General features: G+C 47.6%; 1 protein-coding gene across 2 annotated transcripts in view; it reads left to right on the forward strand.

The window, feature by feature from the left end:
• Window positions 1-18810, forward strand: part of MMP17 (matrix metallopeptidase 17) — a 273972-nt gene that overhangs the window by 118882 nt on the left and 136280 nt on the right. For both annotated transcript variants that reach the window (XR_014002950.1, XM_081174927.1), the window contains exon 3: window positions 8644-8770. Coding sequence is in view for 1 of the 2 variants with exons in the window: in XM_081174927.1 (XP_081031053.1) it covers window positions 8644-8770 (127 nt within the window). In the remaining variant the exon portion in view is untranslated. The remainder of the gene's footprint in view (window positions 1-8643; window positions 8771-18810) is intronic.

Below are 18810 nucleotides of genomic sequence, written 5' to 3' on the forward strand. Positions count from 1 at the left end.
GGGTGGGGGGTTTCCGCAATGTGATGCGGAGAGCTTTCTGTCTCTGCCTGTCTTCCCACCTCTGAAACCCGTGAGCCGTCCAGACATCTGGTATGCCTTTTCCTCCTCACCGCCGCCCAAAACCCTCCTGCCCCTGTTTCGCTTTATTTCTTTCCCACCCCTCCCCACATAATTACTTTGCAGATTGCTAACGACTTTATCAAAGTAGACCTTAAGCACAGCTAAAATGAGCTAGGTCAGGGGTCTGCAACCTTTAAGACAAAAAGAGCCACTTGGACCAGTTTCCGAAGGGGAAAAAAAAAACTGGGAGCCGCAAATCTCGTGATTATAAAACTAACTTTTTTGTCACTTTTTAATTATTTTTGTTTGACCCCTCAGAATTACAAGTTACCTTTTTTGTGTGTGTGTTCTTCACTCCCCTTCAAAACAGTGACCAGCGTACATGCCCCCTTTCAATGCAGTGACCAGAGTACTTGCCCCTTACAATGTAACGGGCGGGCGGGAAGGTGACGTTGGGACGGTGTGTGACTAACGCATGCACCGCCCCCATGCGACGTCACAGCCAGTAAAGCGCCCACCACAGTGGGGAGTGTCAGGGCGCACAATGCACCTCCTCCCCTCGCTAGTATCTGCCCCGGAGCCGCGGCAAAGGTGTAAAAGAGCCACATGCGGCTCCGGAGCCGCGGGTTGCTGACCCCTGAGCTAGGTGAAAGACAAGCCACAGCTTTGTGACAAAATCATAAGCGGGGGCAGATTGTGCATTGTTGTAATTACCAAATAATAATAATAATATGATAACAAATAATAAATTTTATTTATACCCCGTCCTCCGCAGCCAGAGCCAGGCTAAGGGCAGCTAACACCAGTAAAATTACAATAAAAACATAATTGGGGGGGCAATTTAAAATACATGTTAAAATGCACTTTAAAATGCAGCCTCATTTTAAAAGTAGCCCATAGATCAAAACCATAAGGGGAGGGAAACATAAGGGTCAGACTGAGTCCAAACCAAAGGCCAGGAAAAACAAGCGTCTTGCAGGCCCTGCAGAAAGAAATCAGATCCCGCAGGGCCCTGGTCTCATGAGATAATAATATGAATGGGTTGTAGCCGTCTAAGCTTTACTCAGAGTAGACCCCTTGACTCAAGTTATGCTGTCTTCCTGAAAGGGTGGTTTCATTTCACTGCCATGGGAGCCCAGGAAAACCATTGGTTTTCCCCCTCTCTACCTGAGAGCATCCTTTTCTAACTGCTAACGTCCTTCAGAATTCATTCCACAGGTATAAACAACCCCCTTCACCTTTCACCATAAGGTCTGAGTACTTATTAGCTGCTGCTGGTAGCTCCTCTTCTTTCCCCACGATAACCCAAAATCCAGAGACAGCTAAGCGAAATGAAGGAAATTGTGCATCTTTTTGCAGAAGGCTAGTTTCCTCAACGCAGGATTTCCACGTTGCCCACAGCCAAAAAAGTGGCTCTCTGTTTCAGAGGAACAGAGAGCTTTTTTCCTCCCCAAGGGAGGAAAATTGCGTGGACAGGCAGAGTCCCCCAGATCCCGAGCTGTCGTCCCCCCACCCATCATGTGGAATAACGACTCAAGACAACGTGCTATGGGATTAAATTGGCCACAACTTTATTAAATTTCAAATGTGGGTAGACCTTGGATCAGGCATTGGGCGTTCTCCCTCCCCAGTCCCCAGCCGGGGACCTAGGGAGCATCAGGGTTATCCAGTGGGGGGGGATGGGCTGGCTCTGGAGAACATATGTTCAAGCAGAGATAGCCGCCATTGTTACGCCGCCGCCACAGGAGAGAACAATGACAACCTTTCAGTGTACGGTCAAAGCCTCCCTTCAGAAACCCCTTTAACGGGGAACCCTGGTATCGCCGCTGCAAAGAGGAAGATGGACTAAAGGATTCCGCCCAAGGCCTGATACCGCCAAAGTTGTGACGTTTTGCTACGGGAAAGGCGAAACCTGCCAATGCAGGGGAATTCCTTTCCGGCCCTTTAACAGCGACCTTAACGTAGCAGTGCCCGCATACCTGTGAAGAAAAGTTAACCTGCAAAACCTGTGAAGAAAAGTTAACCTGCAAAATAAGACATCAACTGAGGGTGGTTGAGGGTGGGAGAAGCTCTGGAGCCAAGTGAGGATTCCCAGGTAAGATCCTCCCTCTATTGTGTGGGCAGGTAGTCCCTCCCCTACCTAGCCTGGTCTCCTTGGCAACGCTTCCCCCAGGTGGGATTGGACAACTGACTGGGGTAGGCAGAGACCTCCAGGTATCCCACCTGAGGGAAGGCGAAGCCAAGCCTATGCTGATGGAGCCGCTCCAGATCCAGGGGCTGCGCGCGTCCACGCAAAGGGCGCCCCCCATTTTATGCAGGGAGCAGTCATTCCCTTCTGGGCAACTTTCTGGGGGTCGTATGCCACTGGTGGGAGGGGCCAGAAGCAGAAGTGGGTGGGGCAAAAAGGGAGTACATTTCACCACTGCTCTAAGTAGGCTACTTTCTATGCACACAACCTCACGGACCTTGCTGTCTTCCATCCAGGCGAGCAGGAAGCATCCTCAGTTCAAGGACACAGTGCAGCCAGGCAAAAGCCCATTTGGGTTGTAAAGGCAGGGCCTGGGGAGAATTCCGAGGGCCGGATAGAGAGGACGTGAGGGCCGCTCACAGCTCCTGGGCCAGGGGCTCCCCTCCCTCTGGTTTTGGAAAAAGCTTGAAGGAACCTACTAATTATGATGCCCTCTTTCTTTGCCAAGTGCGGAGACGCTTTTAGGGCAGCTCTGTGTGACTCAGGCTTTGAACAGCAGCCACTGTCTTTTGAACAGCTCTTCAAGCTTCCCCTCCTCCCTTCCTCCGCCTCCCCCTCCCTTATCGCCACATCACCAGGACTCTCCTTCTCAGTTCCTAATTAAATTCATGTAATTATTTCTCCCCCGTCTTATCGGATGCACCAAGGTGCCCAGGAGCGAAAAGAAGGAACAGTTTGCTTTTATTGGTTGGCCCGCGCTTTCGTTGAAATTGGAAGTGCACGCCACTTAAATTTAAAGGAGAGCGTGTAATCTGTTCTCTCTTAAAGAGCAGCTTGGAAATGGCATGACGTGCCTGTTTTTTGTTTTTGTTTTTCCTTTTGAGGAAACTCGAAGCAATTCCCTGCACGTATCTTGTGTGTGGACCTTCGGGGGTTGCTCTAGTTATCTCCCGCTTGGACTACTGCAACGCACTCTACATGGGGCTACCTTTCAAGGTGACCCGGAAACTGCAATTAATCCAGAATGTGGCAGCTAGACTGGTGACTGGGAGTGGCCACCGGGACCACATAACACCGGTTCTGAGAGATCTGCATTGGCTCCCAGTACGTTTCCGAGCACGATTCAAAGTGTTGGTGCTGACCTTTAAAGCCCTAAACGGCCTCGGTCCTGTATACCTGAAGGAACGTCTCCACCCCCATCATCCAGCCCGGACACTGAGTCCAGCACTGAGGGTCTTCTGGCGGTTCCCTCATTGCGAGAAATGAGGTTACAGGGAACCAGGCAGAGGGCCTTCTCAGTAGTGGAGTCCGCCCTGTGGAACGCCCTCCCATCAGATGTCAAAGAGATAAACAACTACCTGACATTCAGAAGACATCTTAAGGCAGCCCTGTTCAGGGAAGTTTTTAATATTTAATGCTGTACTGTTTTTAACACTTGATTGGGAGCCGCCCAGAGTGGCTGGGGAAACTCAGCCAGATGGGCAGGGTATAAATAAATTATTATTATTATTATTATTATTATTATTATTATTATTATTATTATTATTGTTGTTGTTGACTTTATGTAAAGAAAAACAGTGAGTGTAATAATAATAATAATAATAATAATAATAATAATAATAATAATAATTTATTAATTCATTCCCCAGCCACCCTGGGTGGCCCCCAACAGAATATTAAAAACATGATAAAACATCATTGTCAGGGAACTGACATCGGAGCTAGAGGCGGAGGGAAGGCTCTCAAATGATGCTGGAGAAGGGCCCAGCAGGGAGAGAGGCAGCTCAGCAGATGGGGAAGCAAATCAGCGCAACACTAGGGATATAGAGGGGCTGATGGGGGAATCGGCGAGGGGGCTCCAGGACTCTTCACCGGACACCAGCGGGGAGAGCACGGGTCCTCCGCTACCCACGCCCACCCTGCGCAGAAGACTTCTGCGCAGAGAGAGTAGGAGGAGACTGGGTGTCAAACAACTTTTATGCTGGAAAAGATTTAAGAAACGCCCACTGACGGATTCTGCTAGCGACTGAGGCAGCCACGAAGTGAAGGGCTGCCCAGACTGAAAGGTTTAGCAAGGCAACAAAGCCTGGAGAGGCGGCAACTTACGCACGAGCAACCCATACACATTACAATCATACATTAAAAACTTCCCTAAACAGAGGGACCTTTCAGAGGTCTTCTAAAAGTCAGATAGTTGTTTGTTTCCTTGACATCTGACGGGAGGGCATTCCACATGGCAGGTGCCACCACCGAGAAGACCCTCTGCCTGGTTCACTGTAACCTCACAGTGAGGGAACCGCCAGAAGGCCGTCAGAGCTGGACCTCAGTATCCAGGCTGAACGATGGGGGTGGAGATGCTCCTTCAGGTATAGCATAAGAAGCGCCCTCCTGAATGAGACCAAAGATCTACCTAGTTCAATATCCTGATCTCACAGTGGCCGATCAGATGCCTATGGAAAGCCTGCCCTCCTCATGGTCCTCACTGACTGGTATTCAGAGGCAGAGGAAGGAAAGATCTCCCAGTCCTTAAGAACATGAGACTAGCTTGCTGGGTCAGCCAAATGGCCACTCTAGTCCAGCATCCTGGTCTTGCAGGGAACAAACAAATGCCTATGGGAAACCCGTAAGCAGGACTGAGCACAACAGCCTCCGGTGGTTTCCAACAACTAGCATTTGAAAGCATTCATTGCTGCCTCCCAACTGTGGAGAGATATCCTAACCATCATGGCCAGTAACCCTAGAAGGCCCTCTCCTCCATGGATGAAGTCCTTTCTTTCATCTGTTCCTGAATCTATTAACATTCAGCTCCATTGAATGTCCACGAGTTCTGATGTTATGAAGTTGCAGATTTCTGAGTCATTTTTCAGGCAGTAATTATATCATTTATAAATGCATAATGAGTCAGGAGTCTGCGATGACTGCGGGGGGTGGGGGACGACAGCTTTAGACCATTCTTCAAGCCATGGTCTGGGGTATCAGAAATAAATCTTGGATATGTTCGCTTTCCTGTTGGAGCAAAGACTGATCGATTCTGCATCAATACGCTGCCTTTCAATGATAAATCATACTTAAGGCGGCTTATGAACCATACAAATGAAAAACGATCCTAACAATTACAGCAAACAATGTCATTAAAAAAACCTCTATATATCAGCAGACATGTCTAAATATATAATTCTTCATGTGCCTCCTTCGTGAGAGGTCCACAAGATTTTTCTGCAGTGGCTCCCCATTTGTGGAATGTGCTCCCTCGGGCGACTCGCCTGGTGCCTTCTTTAAAGACCTTTAAGTGCCTGGCGAAAACATTCCTCTTCAACCAACCAAGCCTTTGGCTGATTAACATCCTATTTCCTTTTACTGTAATTGTGTTTGTGGGAGGCGGGAGAGCAGGGAAGGGTTATTGTTTTGGTTTGTTTTCATTCCTTTTCCATTATGTATTTTGTGTTTAATAATAATAATAATAATAATAATAATAATAATAATAACAACAACAACAACAACAACAATAATAATAATTTATTTATACCCCGCCCCTCTGGCTGGGTTTCCCCAGCCACTCTGGGCGGCTTCCAAAAGAATATTAAAATACTGTGATACATCAAACATTAAAAGCTTCCCTAAACAGGGCTGCCTTCAGATGTCTTCTAAAAGCCTGGTAGTTGTTTTTCTCTTTGACATCTGGTGGGAGGGCGTTCCACAGGGAGGGCGCCACTACCGAGAAGGCCCTCTGCCTGGTTCCCTGTAACTTGGCTTCTCGCAGTGAGGGAACTGCCAGAAGGCCCTCGGTGCTGGACCTCAGTGTCCGGGTAGAACGATGGAGGTGGAGACGCTCCTTCAGGTATACAGGACCTTGTATACCTGTATTATCTTGTATTTTTATGCTGTGAGCTTGCCTGAGATCTTCAGGGGAAGGGCGGTATACAAATTTAATAATGGATGCTCGCCGTGTCTCCGGCGGTGGGCGACGTTTTGCGGCCCAGCACGCAGCCCCGCCACCCACCCGAAACCACGCCGTGCTGTTGGGCCATTGCTCTAGGCAAAGGCCTATGGGTTCCCGCCGAACCTCCATATTTGAATCAGCCAATCCGCAGCAGGCCAGGGGGCTGAGCTAAAGGAGAGGACCGTGGAAGCGCAGGCTTCACTCTGGTCCACTCCTTAGATTTAAAAAGAGGCCGGAGCTGACACTGGCAGTGCAGTCAGCCCTCCCTCTAACGGTTTCTTTCTTTACAGGCTAACCTTCTCCTTTCCAGGTCCATGAATGTTGCTGTGGTCGGATGATGGTTGCTGTTTTTCAGAGCCGGGAAGGAATTTGCCCTGCTCTGCAGGTTTTGACTTCCCCGTAGCTTTGGCGGTTTTAGGCCTTGGATGGAATCCAGTCTAGTCCATCAATCGATAGAAGGGGTGGTGTGGTGACACACCCCACCTGCGGCGGTGATACCAGGGACCCCATTAAAGGGGGCATTGAGGGGAGTCTCAGACCACAAGTATATGGTGGTGGGTCATAGAACTCCCCTCAGCAACATGGATTGTGTTATGTACTGAAGTTCTCCCCCTGGGCCAGCAGGGGGATAGTGTAAATAGTTATGCAAATAAGGGATCGAAAGTGACGTTCAGTGATTGGATAGTTTTAGGAAATTGTTACAGTTACATGGTACTGGAGCTCTATATAAGCAGGCTGACTGAACCCCTCAGTTTAGTTTAGTTTAGTTTAGTTTAGTTTAGTTTAGTTTAGTTTAGTTTAGTTTAGTTCTGTTCTGGCCTCTGAATAAACAAGAGCTGTTTGAAGAATCGCTGTGTCATCTGATATGTCTACCCACAACTTAACAGATTGGGGGCCAGCTGTGTGAATGCTGTGATAGTATCCCCATATCACCAACTGACCCTGTCTTGCCTCAGACCCCCAGCAAGGGAGCTGAGAAGGATACATGCCCAATGCCTAAGCCAAGGTTTTCCTACATTTGAAATTAAGAAAGCTGTGGCCATTTTAATCCCAAGTATGTTGTCCTGCATTTTACCTGATGTGTTGTCTGGCTTCCGGGGGTGGGAAGGGGAGGGGGGTATCGGCACCTGGGCATGTGAATAATAATAATAAACACAGGCTCTTTTTAAATAAAAAATACACACTCAAATAAAATAGTCTTAAGAACTCGCTTAGCAGGAGGAAAGGAATAGAGCAGCAAAGGAATACCAAACACAAGTAATATTATGGATTTACTCAGGGGGGTTTGCATACTTCTGAATAGTGCTGTTTTTCTGCATATTATATTTATTGCTAGACAACACTCCTCCAGGCTGCTTTAGGAGATGATATCTTATTAGCAACCAGAGCAAACAGTTCTGAAATACTCTGGTTACATCTACAGTAGGGTATATGCAAATTCAGACACGTGTTTTCTCTGTCGGGGAAAACTATGCCTCTGCACCAGGACATCTGTTCAGTCCCCAGCATCTCCAGGTCAGGCTATGAAAGAATCCTGTCTGAAATCCTGGAGAGAAATGCTGCCAACCAGTGCAGGGAATAGTGAGCTACATGAATCAGTGGGTATTTACCACGTTCCTATATTAGCTGCTTTGTATAGTGCATGGTGGGGACGCGGGTGGCGCTGTGGGTTAAACCACAGAACCTAGGACTTGCCAATCAGAAGGTCGGCGGTTTGAATCCCCGCGACGGGGTGAGCTTCCATTCCTCGGTCACAGCTCCTGCCAAGCTAGCAGTTCGAAAGCACATCAAAGTGCAAGCAGATAAATAGGTACCGCCTATTCCGTGCGCTGCTCTGGTTCGCCAGAAGCAGCTTAATCATGCTGGCCACATGACCCGGAAGCTGTACACCGGCTCCCTCGGCCAATAAAGCGAAATGAGCACCGCAACCCCAGAGTTGGCCATGACTGGACCTAGTGGTCAGGGGTCCCTTTACCTTTGCCTATAGTGCATGGTGGGGAGGTATGTTTCATATCTGAAATGGCTGTTATGGAAATACAGTGGTGCCCCGCAAGACGAATGCCTCGCAAGATGGAAAACTCGCTAGACGAAAGAGTTTTCCGTTTTGGAGGTGCTTCGCAAAATGAATCTCCTATGGGCTTGCTTCGCAAGACGACAATGTCTTGCGAGTTCCTGCTGGTTTTTTTTCCTTCCCCCCCCCTTTTTCTAAGCCGTTAAGCCGCTTATCAGCTGATCCGATCAGCAGATAAGCCGCTAAAAGCCTCTAATAGCGCTAATCCGCTAATCCTTCAATGGGCTTGCTTCGCAAGACGAAAAAACCGCTAGACGAAGGGAATCACAGAACGGATTCTTTTCGTCTTGCGAGGCACCACTGTACACTGTTGACGTTGCTGTTTCAAGGCAGAAACTCTCCTCATCTCCCCTGCCTGAGTGACTATTCTCTTTTGAAATATAGATGAAGCCACGCTGAAATTGATGAAGACACCTCGGTGCTCTCTCCCTGATCTCGCTGAATCGGAGGCAAGGAGGAAGAGGCATGCTCAGTCAGCAACCAAGTGGAACAAAAGGAACTTATCTTGGAGGTTGGCTGTTAAATCTTTTGCACTTGCAGTGCTGGTGGGGAGGAATGGCTCAAGGGCTGATTCAGCCATCCGTGATTATTTGCGTGCTTGAATGGGGCCACTGCTGATCAGAGGGCACTTCAAGGTAGCCTGTCTGTGGAACATTCATCCCTGTTCATTTGCTGCCCAAAAAAAAGCCTGCAGGGAGGTTCGGTATTTGCTGAGCACGCATTCCGATTTGTTGCCGGGGGACGTTAGATGGTGGCCAACTTTGCAGTTACACATTTAAAGCAGTATCATACCAATTTAAACCATTGTGGCTTTCCCCAAAGAATTCTGGGAACTGTGCTTTGCTAAGGAAGCTGTGAGTTGTTGTTGTTGTTGTTGTTGTTGTTGTTGTTGTTGTTTAGTCGTGCCCGACTCTTCATGACCCCATGGACCAGAGCATGCCAGGCACTCCTGTCTTCCACTGCCTCCCGCGGTTTGGTCAAACTCATGCTGGTAGCTTTGAGAACACTGTCCAACCATCTCATCCTCTGTCATCCCCTTCTCCTTGTGCCCTCAATCTTTCCCAACATCAGGGTCTTTTCCAGGGAGTCTTCTCTTCTCATGAGGTGGCCAAAGTATTGGAGCCTCAGCTTCAGGATCTGTCCTTCCAGTGAGCACTCAGGGCTGATTTCCTTCAGAATAGAGAGGTTTGATCTTCTTGCAGTCCATGGGACTCTCAAGAGTCTCCTCCAGCACCAAAAGCATAAATTCTTTGGCCATCAGCCTTCTTTATGGTCCAACTCTCACTTCCATATATCACTACTGGGAAAACCATAGCTTTATCTATATGGACCTTTGTTGGCAAGGTGATGTCTCTGCTTTTTAAGATGCTGTCTAGGTTTGTCATCGCTTTTCTCCCAAGGAGCAGGCGTCTTTTAATTTCGTGACCTCTGTCACCGTCTGCAGTGATCACGGAGCCCAAGAAAGTAAAATATCTCACTGTCTCCATTTCTTCCCCTTCTATTTGCGAAGGAGCTGCGAGTTGTTAGGAGACCTTTATTCCCCTCACAGAGCTACAATTCCCAGAGTTCCTTGGGAAAAGCAATTGATAGGTAAACCACTGTGGAAATTGTAGCCGTGTGAGGGAAATTGGGGTCTCTTAACAACTCCCTTAGCAAAGTACAGTTCTCAGAATTCTTTAGGGGAAGCCACAATTGTTTAAAGTTGTATACTATTGCTTCTCAGAAGCCCACGAGCCAGACATGGGCACGATGGCACCCTCCCCACTGGGGCTCCCAAGCAGTTGGTGGCGGCCATCGTGACAGCTTTATCTTGCAGGAGCGCTTGGCTGTTTTCAGGAGAGATATTCGGCTTAATGACCTCCTGTGCTGGGGAAGAACATCGTTACCAGAGTCCTCAACAGGTTGAACCGAGATCAAGTGGAAAGTAGATAAATGTGGGGGTTTGCGTTTGATTTATTCTGTTGTTTGGATTTTTAACAACCGCAGTAGTTGGAGCTCTGCTGTCCCCAGGGGAAAAGGCAGGCTGGAACTCCAAGCACTGCAGCTCATGCACTTTAGTTCTGGGACCTCTGTGTGGCAAGAGCGCCCCCTGCTGCCCCTTGCAAAAATCAGGTGTTGGTGAACACAAAGCCCAACAGAAATCGTAAAGGGATTCCCAGCTTGTAATAAAAAATAAACAGGCCTCAGTGAATATTCCTTTATGTTGTCCAGTGGTATATTCCTGAGTCTTCTGTTCTCCTTTGCACTGAACAACATGGGGCCATCTGCCCGTTCAAGCATTTAGAACTGTGGAACTGGCACTTTTAAAACAAGTACCAAATAATATTTATTTTGCACTTTTAAGGGACCAATCTTTTAGTGTGGCGTCTCCTGCACCCATTGACTTTAGGCAGGTGCCTTCCCTCTATTTTTTTCAGTGCCTCCTTAAAACCTTTCTGTTCAGGCAGGCAATGTAAAGTTGATGTGTATTTTTCACCTTTTTTTTTAAAGGACTGTATAAAATCAGTAACCAAAATATAAGCATATAATGGTTAAACGTGAACAGAATATACCGGATACCCAGTACAGTCGTACCTTGGTTCTCGAACGGAATCCGTTCCGGAAGTCCGTTCAACTTCCGAAAATGTTTGAAAACCAAGGCACGGCTTCCAATTGGCTGCAGGAACTTCCTGCACTCAGTCGGAAGCCGCGTCGGATGTTCGGCTTCCAAAAAATGTTCGCAAACCAGAAAACTCACTTCCAGGTTTGCGGCGTTTGGGAGCCAAAACGTTCGAGTCACAAGGCATTCAAGAACCAAGGTGCCACTGTATAATAAAGGTGATGCCTATTTTAATCTATACTTTTAGCTTAGAATGTATTCTTTAAACCGTTGATTTTATTCATTTTGCAGAGAGCTACAGAGCTACATTTCCACAGAGCTACAATTCCCAGTGTAGTCTAACATCCAAGGAACTCTGGGAATTGTTCCTGTGTGAGGGAAATAGGGGTTTCCTAATTACCGGTACTCTCAGCACCCTGAACAAACTACACCTCCCATAATTCTTTGCAGGAAGCCATGGCTGTTTAAAGTGGTATCATTGCTGTTTTCGTGTATGGTGTGGATATGGCCAATGTACAAACTATGTCCAGTATAAATCTGCTACTACAGTGGTACCTCGGGTTACAGATGCTTCAGGTTACAGACGTTACAGACTCCGCTAACCCAGAAATAGTACCTCGGGTTAAGAACTTTGCTTCAGGGTGAGAACAGAAATCGCGTGGCGACAGCGGGAGACCCCATTAGCTAAAGTGGTACCTCAGGTTAAGAACAGTTTCAGGTTCAGAACGGACCTCCAGAATGAATTAAGTACTTAACCTGAGGTACCACTGTATTTCACTATCACTGCATCAATGGCATGTTGCAGAACACACCTGTGGAAAATAAAAAATCGGTCTGGAGCAGCTCAGACCTTTCACCACCTTTGCAAAGACCCTGGAGAGGACGCTGAGCCCCAGAACACAATCACTTTGATCTAGCCCCTCGCTCTAAACAGCATTTTAACAAAGCATCCCACACAAAGAGATGTGGTGTGGTTGATTTCCTAGGAGCAGGGCTTAGAAAAGGAATATGGTCCCTGATCAGCAGGGAAGTCAATATGCTGGAGCCAGAGAGGGCAGGAGAAAAGATTTCTCTCCTTTCTCATGAAATTGCTCAGGCATAACCCTGCCTGTCATATTTCGTTGCTCAGAGAAGCGAGCGGGGACTTGGTGATACCCAGACTGGCAAGCTGACTCAGCAATCGTAGGAGCAAGTGGGACTCCAGGCCTGTGAGCTGACTCAGCGTCCCCACACAGCGATTCAACCCGGCTGCTGTCAATCTCAATGAAAGGAAGAGCTCTGTGTTTTTTCAAGTCATTGACTCTGCGTGGTCTTTTGAAGCCAAAACAATCCCCGCAGACGGCTTGGCTCTCAGCCGGCTTTCAAATGCCAGTTAGGCTTACAGCAAAGAGCGGGTGGAGGGTTGCTGAGTCACAATAAGGAGCAACAGCGCTCACCCACCCCCCCACCCCCGGGAGACAGCTTGCATTACTAGGCAGGGGGGCAGGGAGAATATCAATGCTAATATTAATTGCTTTCTATTGTGTTAACTGTGGAACAAATCGCACACGCACGCGCACACACAGAGGAGAGAGCTGTGGTTCAGTTGCTGCTTCCTGCTACATGTGAAGCTACTACAAAATGCAGTTGTGCTTGGCAAGCCCATTGGGACTTGTAGGGCAGTAGCCAAAGAGAATAAGCAAGTGGAGCCAGACAGAGCCAGTGATAGGTAAAACCAATGGCTGGCATGTTGGCAAAGTTCCTTAAATAATGCAGACCAGAGAGCCCAGAGAGAAAAGAAATCTTGGTAACATTTCACTGAGGAAACTGAAGAAAAATAGTGTAGGATTTAAGGAGAACAGCAAAAGTCGCGCCTTAAACATACAGGGTGACATTCAACGAAACATACAGGAAACGTCTCAGAACTACACAGCCAATCAGAGAGCATGTGCTACCTCAGCTAAGATCATGCTGGTTGCTAAGCAACACCTCTACCCATCCTCTTCTTGGCTAGGTGACTTTAACAGAATTAACCCTTAAGCTGCCATATGTCTGGGTTTCCCCAGACTCGTCCGGAATCGCAAAATGGCGTCCATGCGAATTTCTAAAGAAAACTGTTGAAAAAATCCCCAGAAAGCCCAAAGACTTTTTTGGGGGGTGAGATATTTCCAAAACAACTCCGCCCCCCAAAAAAGCAAGTGGGGGCTTGCTGAGGGAAAGTGAGCAGACAAGAGTGAGCTAAAGTTGCTGATAAGGTAAAAGGTAGGTAAAGGACCCCTGGACTGTTAAGCCCAGTGAAAGGAGACTATGGGGTTGTGACGCTCATCTCGCTTCAGGCCGAGGGAGCCAGCATTTGTCCACAGACAGCTTTCTGGGTCATGTGGCCAGCATGAGTAAACCACTTCTGTCGCAACGGAACACCGTGAAAGAAACCAAAGTGCATGGAAACGCCGTTTACTTTTCCGCCGTAGCGGTACCTATTTATCTACTTGCACTGGCGTGCTTTCGAAGATTGGTGGGAACTGGGACAGAGCAATGGGATTCGAAGGAATTCGAACCGCCAACCTTCTGATCAGCAAGCCCAGGAGGCTCAGTGGTTTGGACCACAGCACCAGCTGCGTCCCCAGAAGTTGCTGGACTAGTGCCCCAAATGGATATACCTGCCGTGCACCTCTTCTTTCTCCTTGCCTCGCCCTCTGGACCCAATTGTGTACAAACAGTGCCGTGGTTAGTGTTGGAGTTTGACCTGGGAGAACGGAGTTCAGATTCCCACTCAGCCTTGAAGCTCCCTGGGTGACCTTATGGTCACCGGTCTCAGCCTAACCTGCTCCTTCTTCTCTCTGCTTGCCATGGAGAAACTGCAAGGAAACAAGCAGCAACAAGGCAGAAGGCTCAGGGCATTGACTGTGTGCCCTCAACTGGGGCCCAACAGCGCCAACCCCTGATGCTGGATCCAAGATTGGTGGCCCCAAGGAGAAGACTCAAACCACTAAGATCCCCCTGCTTCCATCTAAACATTGTTCAGTCCAGAAATAGAACACCTCACGCTGAGCTTCTGTTTCAGCTCTCAAGCCAACTCATTTGTTACCACATTATTTCTGAGATACGGACATGAGGAAGCAGCACCCACACCAGGTGGGTAACATATGAATCAGATCTCGGGATGTCGGAGATTTCTATTAAAAATGGGAATGTGGGAGCAGGAATTGACAGTGTTTGCTTATTCATCCCACAAACCGGAATGGGAATCAATCCAGCAAATACGTTCTCTGCTGTTGCTTTCGGTCCATAATTGGTTTTGTTTCCCTCCTGCTTGCGTTGCGTTTCCTTCGCGCTGAAATGAACGGCGCGGAACAATTTAATGGCAATGTCTTTTACGTGATGCACTTAACTGGGTTACAAAAATTACGCAAGTTGCGTCATTTCGCTCGGGTGAGGCAGTGAGGCGAATGGCATACTTTTCGGCAGGGGGTGAACTGCAGTGGAATGGAAACAGTGCCATGTGTGACAAATAAAAGGCAGAAAATGGAAAATGGTGTCTTCTTGCATCCATAATCAGACCTGAGCTTTTTAAGTTGCTCTGGACATCTGCTTTGTTTTGTTTTTTGTTAAATCTCTGAAGTAGCTGAGTGTCCCAAAGGACATACTAAAGAGCTACGTAAGCCAGGTGTGGCCAGGTAGCAACACAAAGCAGGGGAGCATGCCTGCCGCTTCACAATTGCATTCCTGCACAACTTTGTGTCCTCCACAGAGCCTGTTTGTGCCACATCCATGGCAAACCCCCCCTCCCAAATATGCCTCATGTCCCAGGAACTAGTTCTTCTCAAGAAGCTGCCATTTTTATTTTATTTTTAATATTTTTATTAAAGTTTTCTTGTTTTACAAAGGTATGCGCCATGTCTCTTTTTTCAAGTTACATTTTCCATAGGTCAGTTTCATTTGTTGAGACATTAGGGTTACATTAGAAAGAAAAGGGGGGGAAGGCGAGGGGGGGTCGGGAGGCGATGTTTCTAATTTGCTTAATGTATGTATGGGGTTTTGTGTCAGCGTCATTTGTGAGGGTTCTCTTTGCTATTCGCTTGTGTTCCTTTGGTGGTGAGAGAAATTGGGGTTGGCCTAGGGTCCGGTTGCTTGTTTGTGATTGGTTGTGGTGAACTTTCATGTGTGAGTGGGGTGGGTGGATGTTTTTGAATCAGGTTCGCCAGATTGATTCGTATGCTGTTAGTAGCTGCCATTTTAAGAAAAAGGCAGGTCAGCAGCTGGAGCTGTTTGTCAACATGCCACTGCCAAGTGAGCTGTAGATGCTTGTCTGCTTTGTGTGACAAGGCCAGGGAGAAGGGCAGGCAGAAGGGGGATTTGTGGAGGCAGAAATCAAGGGCACTGAGCTGTTAAAAATTTGTTTGTTGGCACAGAACTCAGAGGCTTGGAAGCCTAACCCAGTGGATCCTGAGGGTGTCAAAAGGCCTGCTCAGATCTTCCAGAAAGGTGTGGGGAGCATCAAGCCCCAGGGCTAAATGTGGCCCTCCCGTTCTCTCTCTGTGGCCCTGGGGACTCTTCCCCCAGTTTCTTTTGCCTGGCTGAAATGTGTCCTTGAACTCTTATGGGGTATTCCAGAGCCCGTATAGAGTCCTTAAGTGGGTTCCCCATCAGTAGGAGAAAATAACAGAGGCCGTCCAAAGTACAGTCATACCTCGGGTTGCGAATGTAATCCATGCAGGAGGCACGTTCACAACCCGTAATGTTCGCAGCCTGAAGCGCCATGTCTGCGCACGCACGTGACGCAATTCGGCGCTTCTGCGCATGCACGTGATGTCATTTTGAGCTTCTGCACAATGCGCAAGTGCCGAAACCTGGAAGTAACCCATTCCGGTACTTCCAGGTGCAGTGTGGTCTGCAACCCAAAAATGCGCAACCCATAGCGTTCATAACCTGAGGTATGACTATATATTGAGAAGCAAAGCGGCTAGTAAGCCTAATCTTTATTCAAGGAACTGTTGCAACAGGGTCCCCACTCACCACACGCAGGAAGGAGGAGAACCCTGAACAATGGTGCGCAAGCCCTCATATAGACTTTTGAAATTGCCCACCCTGTAGCCCAAGACCACCACCACCCCCAAAACATCATACATACATCACAGAAGGAGGCATCTACAGCAGAAATCCTGTCTGCCAGGATACCTGATAACGGTCACCGATTGCATTATCTGCGCAGCCTGGCCATTCTTTTGTGATGCTTAATACTTTAGTTCCTGAATCCACCTCACAGGCTCACCCTTTTCATACACAAATACGCCCTTAAGGCAGGATGTGCAAGCAAAATAACAATGGGAAAGCTTTCCCCATTTGCCTCCCTTCCTGCAGAGGAATATTTGAGGTTATTGGGAGCGTCAAAATGGCTCCAGGATTGCTCTCCAATACTATTTCAGGCACATGATTCATATATAGTGGTACCTCAGGTTACAGACACTTCGGGTTACGCGTTTTCAGGTTACGGACGTGCCAAAATCTGGAAGTACCAGTATGGGTTACTTCTGGGTTTCGGCGCTCATGCATGCGCAGAAACACTAAATCGCGCTTTGTGCATGTGCAGAAGCCCAAATTGCATCACACACGTGTGCAGGCATGGCGCTGCGGGTTGCAAATGTGCCTCCCACACGGATCACATTTGCAACCCAAGGTTCCACTGTATTTAGATATGTGTGCATTTATGAATATAGATTTTATATTTGAGGCCTTAAAATTCTTATAACACCTCAATAGAGAAATGTGTGTGTGTGTAGGAACTAGCCTACTGCACAGAAGTAACTTTCACAATCATTGCTCCACCTGCTTTTGCCTCTGGCTTCATTCGCCATTGCCATGTGGCCCCTGGAAGGTTCACTAGGAAGGGGTGTAGCCGCAGGGCTGAAATAGGTTCCCTACCGCTGTCGTAAAGAAATAAAAACCTCTAAGCGAGCGGGTCTCCTTTTTATTTTGGGTGAGAGAGTCTGATCTGACCAGACGCTTTTGAGAAGCTGGACAGTGTGTTCAGTTGGGCAGGGACACTCACAAACAGCAACAGAAGAAGCCACACGTCACCTGTACAGAGAGATAACTAAGCCTCTGCCATCCTCTATGTGTCCTGCAGGGATTCATTAGTGAACACGCTTCCAACTAATGAATTTGTCCAATCGGATTCTTAAGGGACTTTGCGCAAATCAACTGCTAACTGGCTCCAGACCCGTGGCACTGGGAGATAACTGGATTTGTCGCCTTCGCTCAGGCCAAATTGAAAGTTGCGGGTTTCTTGAAAAGGACTCACTGGCTCTATCGCGACAAGACTGAGCCCGTGGCATTGGCTGGTACACAAGGGGACTCTCTCAGGCTAATTGCTGCTCTTGTCAGGCAGCAGCTGCGCTTGGTTTTGAGAGTGCCACACCGCGTGGCCCCTCCAGAGACGAGGCTCGCTCTCTCCTGCTCTCCTTCTTCGCTTCAAATCCTCCACTGCTCTCCGTCTCCCCCCTTTCGTTTCAATCTTAAAGGTCTCAGCAGGAGACTGTTGCCTGTAGATAACCAGTTGTTTTTCATTTTTTAAAAAAAGGAAAAGGAAAAAACACCAGGAAAATTACTTCGCTGTATTTCCAACAGGCAAAGTTGCCTCTTGCACCAAAGAAAAATGGCTCCAGATTCTTCCGGTTGTGGAGAGCTCCAGATTTGATCAAAGAAGCAAAGGGAGGGAGCAACGCTCAGGGCTTTTTTCAGCCGGGGCTCACCAGAACTCAGTTCCGGCACCTCTCAGGTGGGCGCCTGTTATGTACTGAGTTGAATAGGATCCATAATGCAGCAGTCTGATTGGTCCTAGAACAATAGGATCCAAAATGCAGCAGTCTGATTGGTCTCAGAACAATAGGATTCAGAGTGCAGCAGTCTGACTGGTCCTAGAACAATGCAGCAGTATGATTGGTCTGCAGGAGCCATCCAATCCAGCTCCAGATGGAAGTGAATCCACAACCTGATTGGCCTACAGGAGAATTCCGGAATTAGCCAATCACGTGCAGCCCATTGTGTAAATAATGTATATAAAGCAGATACTTTGAGGGGACTTTCATTCTCCTCACACTATGAGCGGAATAAAGAGCATGAAATCCACTCTCGACTCTGAGTATATTTCAGCGCCATTGCCATTCTAAGAGAACAATAGAGGAGTTCATGGTGTGATCCGGCACCTCTTTTTCCAGAAAAATAGTCCTTAACCCTTTGGGGAAGAGGGACATCCATCTATCAGGGATGCCAGTTTGCAGAACAGGGTTGAGCTAGATGGCCTTCAGAGTTTCCTCCTGGCTCCATGGTTCCATAACAATGGCTACAGGTCCTTGAGTTCCTGTCTTTGTCTTTAAATCACAGTAGGGCGTGGCATGGAATTTTAATTGGGGCTGCAGCCTTTAATTAATTCACCGGCTTGATTAATTAAAAACCCTTTAAAGCAAATGAAAAAGCACTCTAATTCATCAGATGACTTTTTTTTTTCTCAAAACAAATCTTGTAAGTGTTTACAAAGGTTGCAGGAAGCAGGGCTCCATTTTGAAAGAGGCATCTGCCATTCACTGTCACATGGGGGAATGAGGGTGTGTGTGTGTGTGTGTGTGTGTGTGTGTGTTTTCACATGCACAATCTTAAAGACACACAAAACATGTTTTCTCTCTTTTTCCTCTTCAAAACTGCACACGCATTTATGCAGATTTCTTCACTCACTTGAAAGCTCATCAAATTAATCAACTAAGCTTTCTTCAAACAAGCAGCAAACCTAATTTTAGCACTTTCATTTTTAGGGTTCTTTCTTTCTTTCTTTTAGTTATTTAAACAGTTTTTGCCCCACTGTTTTTGCCCCACTCACCAATCCTTCCTCCCCCTCTTTCCCCCTATTTTCTTCTTAACCTAACACTGTATGTAACACTAATGTCTCACAACAAATGAAACTGATCTGTAGAAAATGC

This window comes from Podarcis bocagei (genome assembly GCF_964188305.1).
Source record: "Podarcis bocagei genome assembly, chromosome: 16".
Lineage (NCBI taxonomy): Eukaryota > Metazoa > Chordata > Lepidosauria > Squamata > Lacertidae > Podarcis > Podarcis bocagei.